Source organism: Leishmania mexicana, contig 53 (genome assembly GCF_000234665.1).
Source record: "Leishmania mexicana MHOM/GT/2001/U1103 WGS CADB00000000 data, contig 53, whole genome shotgun sequence".
In the NCBI taxonomy this organism is placed as follows: Eukaryota; Euglenozoa; class Kinetoplastea; order Trypanosomatida; family Trypanosomatidae; genus Leishmania; species Leishmania mexicana.
The window spans coordinates 1-4,325 of record NW_003946386.1 but is presented as its reverse complement, the minus strand read 5'-3'; the positions used below and the strand labels follow the sequence as shown (position 1 = coordinate 4,325).

The following is a 4,325-nucleotide window of genomic DNA, read 5'->3' as shown; positions in this document are numbered from 1 at the left end:
CAGTTTTCAAGGACCTGCTGCGCTACGCAAAGAATGGCTACCTCATCTCGATCAGCACTCCAGGCACGGACACGAGCGCGTACAACGCTGGTAGCGGGAATGCGAACGAGGCATCACTTGCGGCGCGCTACAAGACGGCGGGCCTGAGCACCGGCCACTCCTACTCGGTGCTGATGGTGCGCCAGTTTGTCATTCCGCGAGTGAAGCTGCTGAAGATACGCAACCCGTGGGGAAGCGGTGGCGAGTGGACCGGCGCATGGGGCAAGAACAGCACCGGGTGGCAGAAGCACTCCTTGGTGCGCCGGTCGTGCAAGCCGAGCAAGGTGAGCGATGGCACTTTCTGGATGGAGTGGAGGGACGCGGTGCAGTTCTTTGAGGGTGGCGGGGTCTGCATGGTGAAGAAGGCCTGGTACCAGTATCGCTTCCCGGGCCAGTTCATTGGCATAATCCCGTCCGTCGTGCTAAAGATCGAACTCAGGAAGAAGCAGAAACTACTCTTCACCCTGTCACAGAAGGACCGCCGCCTGCAGAACCCCGACGACCCGGATCAGCTGTACAAGGGGCTGCTTATCTCCGTCACGGGGCACAACGCGCAGAAGGGCACGCAGCAGATTGTGGCCCTCAGCACCGATAACCCCGAGGTGCATCCACCAGAGAAGTACGAGTACATTGTTGCCCGCGACGTTGGCCTCGAGCTCGAGCTCGACCCCACAAAAGGCCCCTTCTACGTCATTCCGCGCATCATGACGACGAACCAAAACGGCCCGAAGGACTTCACACTGGGCATGCTGGCACCCAACAAGTCAACCGCAAGAGGACTGCGGGTGTCTTTTGTACACCTGCCCGACACGTGCCCGACGCTCCGCAACGTGGTGTCATTCCCAATGAACGGGGAGGCGGCGACACATGTGCGATTTCAGTACAAGAAGCGCGGCGGTGCGCCCCGCGTAAAGGCGGGCATCACCGTCTTTGACGCCACCCACGTGACGGAGACGTACCTCCACCCCCAATAAAGGCGTCTGCAAGTGCGGACTGCGCGCTCGCGGCCAGCGATCCGTGTTTGTGTACTGACGGCGTTGCCGAGCATATCCGTCCGTATGGAAGAGTCGCGTGCGCTGGTTCAGCGTTCCTGCACGACTGCGAGCACACGCAGGTGCAAGCACTCGTCCTACATTCACAGCGCACCTCCGAGTAACCGCCGCCTAAACCGCGGTTCCACCCGTGTGCATCATACACACGATGTCTTCCCACACAGTAGACGTCGGCTTTCGTACAGCGCTGCGGCCGGTGATGCCGGGCCCCACTGATCGCCCTCCGTTCCGCGACCCCTCTCGCACGCTGTAGGGGGCGTGCCGGAGCGGTGTGCGCCGTATGCGGCTGCTGTGTTGACGGTGCGGAGGGGGCCCCTCTTCCGCTGTGCGGCGGTGCGCGGATTGCGGGTGGGTGAATGGTCGTGGTGCCGCGGGAGGGTGTGCGGGTGTGGGGGAGTGCGCCCGTGGCCTGGAGGGCCCTGCCGTGCGGCAGCTGGCTGGAGGCGGCTGCGAGGTGGTCGGTGGAAGGAGCGGGTGCGGCAGCGGTGCCAGCAACGACGGTGGCGCTGCAGTGGTCGGCCGGGAGCGCGGCGCATCGCCTGTCGATGGGTGTGAGCCGGACACGCGTGGCTGCGCGGACGCCGCAGGTGCGACACCGTGGCGGGGCTGCGGCCGGTGCCGATGGCCGTGGCGCACACGCTGCTGCCCCTGCTCTGGACCTCTACGCGGACCTGCTGACCGGGCGGCGACTGGAGCGGCTCTCGCCGGCGTAGGGGCACCTCATGGATTCCGTGGAGGCTCTCTGCGGGGAGGTGTTTGTGGAGGCGGTATGCCGGGACGGAGGCGGTTTGGATGAGCTGCTCGCCGCCTGTGATGGGCGCGGTGTCTGTGCGGGAAGGCGCACGGCTGCGAAGCTGCTGAGGGCTGTGCGGCGCTGCGGGACATGGCGCTGGGCGATCGCGCAGGGTGTGCGTGGGTGCTCGGTGGCAGGCCTGTGCGCTGCGCCTCCCGGTGGTGCTGGCTGTAGGCGCGCTGTGAAGTGAGGATGTGATGGGTGAGCGCGGGTGGTGTGTGTGTGCGAGCGCGTGTGTGTCTGGGCGGAGGGGCGTGTGCACGGATGCAGGGCCCCCTCGCGTGCTGCGACTGGCACCGGCGCCTTCGTCGGCGCATCGCGCGCACACGGTGTGGCTGCGTCTCACACCCCCTGCTCGCTGGTGACGTCTGTCTGTGGTGTGGTGCGGGGCTGCTGCGGTGCGGTGTCTGTGCGTGTTGGGTCCGTCTGCGCAGCCGCCGTGCCCCTGCCTGCTGTGTGCCGCGACGGGGGCTGTGTGCTTGTGTGCTGGTGTCTCCCCCGGCGGTGCTGTGGTCGGTGTGTGCTCTGCTGTGCGGGCCGGTGCTCGGGTGCGACGGTGCGTGGTGGCGGTGCTGCATGCCGCCCGCCCGCACGCCGTGGCGGCCCGGCTCGCCTGCGCACGGGTCTCCATCGTGGCCGCGCAGGCGCTCGTTTGGCGACGCGGAAGCGAGAAGGACGCAGCCGGAGGCACTGGACGGTGTGCTGTGCGCCTGCGTGTCGTTGCACTCTCTCCCCCTCGTCCTCGCTGTGCGGCGCGCGGCACATGCGCCGGCCTCCTCTCCTGGTGCTTTTTGTCTGTGCGCATGCCAGCGAGCGGCGCATCTGCCCCCGCTGCGCACGCCTGGCAGTCTCCGCTGCCTGTGACCTCCCCCTGCCTCCCCACTCTCTGTGTCTCTGTCCCCTCCTCTCTCTCCTCGCCCCTGTCCGTTTGCGCCCTCTCACAACACGCGCGCACCACCCACCGAACACCGGCAACGCGCGCATGAACGTGCGACGCAACGCACATGTGCATGTGCTGTCAAGGCTATCCCTCGCTGTCTCCGGCCTGCACCCCCGCGCCCTCCTCGCCCGCTCTGTTGCGCCGTCTCGACCCCCAGACCCTGCGCCTCGCCCTTTGTGCTGTGTGCCTCCGCCTCGCCTCTCTCAGCTCTGCGTTGTGCGGTCTCGAAAATGGCGGCGAAGCTCGGCGTCATCATCTACGTGGTGCTCCAGCTCATCGCGTTCGTGTTCGTGATCATGGGCACGCTGTTCGATATGTTTTACATCAAGCCGGACTTCAGCTTTGGCTCGAGGGTATGCATCACGCTGTGGGGTGCAAAGAGCGACTGCCGAAAGCTCAAGGTTACCAACCCCTCGGACTTCCGGTGGTCGCGGTGCCCGCGCATCCGGGACAACTTCCGGCTTGCTCAGTTGCTCGCTATCATCTCTGCCGTCGTGTACGGCTTTGCGTTCCTCTTTGGCTTCCTTTTGCTGTACTGCTGCTCTGGCTTCCGCTGGGTCTGCCTGGCGCTGAACATCGTCGGTGCTGTCACTGCTGGTTTTGTCTGGGCGCTCATGGTGGTGACCTACAGAGTCCAAGAACCAAAATGCCCGGAGCTAAGTATAGCCTACAATTTTGGCACTGGCTTCGGTCTAATTTTGTGCGCCTGGGTGCTGGATATCCTCGACCTCATCTTCCTGCTGCTCCCGTGGCAACTCGGGGAATCCGGTGAGAGTGAGGAGCCGAAGGAGCAAACGGAGGAGATGGAGGAGGAAGAGTCAAAGCCAGAGGAGGAGGACGTGGAGCTAAAGGTAACGGAGGAGTAGGAGGGAGAGTGCGGCAGGAATGCACGGTAGAGCTTGACATCCGCGCGGCAGCTCCACAGAGGCGTCGTGGTGGAGTGGCCGGGTGAGCGGCTGCCTTCGGGACAGACGGAGGGCGCGGAGGCTGGGGACGCTTGCCTCGGCCTTTCGCCGGCACCCTCTCTCTCGCCGCCGCTTGGTGCGTGCGTGCGCGGCGCAGGTGACGCGTTGGCGATGCGGTGCAGCGGCGCACGCGCACCCTGGCACGCACGTCCCGAGGAGCCCCTCTCTGTTTCTGCGCTGCGGCGTCGGCTTCCTCGTTTGCATGGTGCTGCGCGGCTGTCGGTGCGTGCGGGCTCCCTGTCGAGTGCTGATGTGGCTTCGCTGTCGAGTGCGCGTGCTGGCGTGATGACGGTTTCTGCGTGTCCGTTCTCGTCCTCTCCTGCGCGTTTCCTCTGCGCCGTGCCCGCCGCTCCGTCCGCTTTTGCCTGTGCTGCGCTGCCCGACGCCGTGCGATCTGCAGTGGGCGACGCACCGTTAGCGGGGACGGGCGCACCGACGACCCTGCCCTCAGGCACGCCCGCCCGACGTCCCTTTGTGAGCCGAGAGCGCGAGAGGGGCAGCGAGGGCATGGCACGGCCGCCGCCAGGGTCGGACGG

General features: G+C 66.0%; 2 protein-coding genes across 2 annotated transcripts; both read left to right on the top strand.

The window, feature by feature from the left end:
* Positions 1-173: 173 nt before the first annotated feature.
* LmxM_30_0460g_1 (uncharacterized protein) lies at positions 174-1,013 on the top strand (the record flags this gene model as incomplete). The annotated part of the gene is made up of 1 exon (XM_003886493.1): positions 174-1,013. One exon carries the CDS (start codon positions 174-176, stop codon positions 1,011-1,013), a length of 840 nt encoding a protein of 279 aa, XP_003886542.1.
* A 2,041-nt stretch (positions 1,014-3,054) lies between these two features.
* LmxM_30_0450d_1 (uncharacterized protein) lies at positions 3,055-3,690 on the top strand (the record flags this gene model as incomplete). The annotated part of the gene is made up of 1 exon (XM_003886492.1): positions 3,055-3,690. One exon carries the CDS (start codon positions 3,055-3,057, stop codon positions 3,688-3,690), a length of 636 nt encoding a protein of 211 aa, XP_003886541.1.
* Between the last annotated feature and the right edge of the window lie 635 nt (positions 3,691-4,325).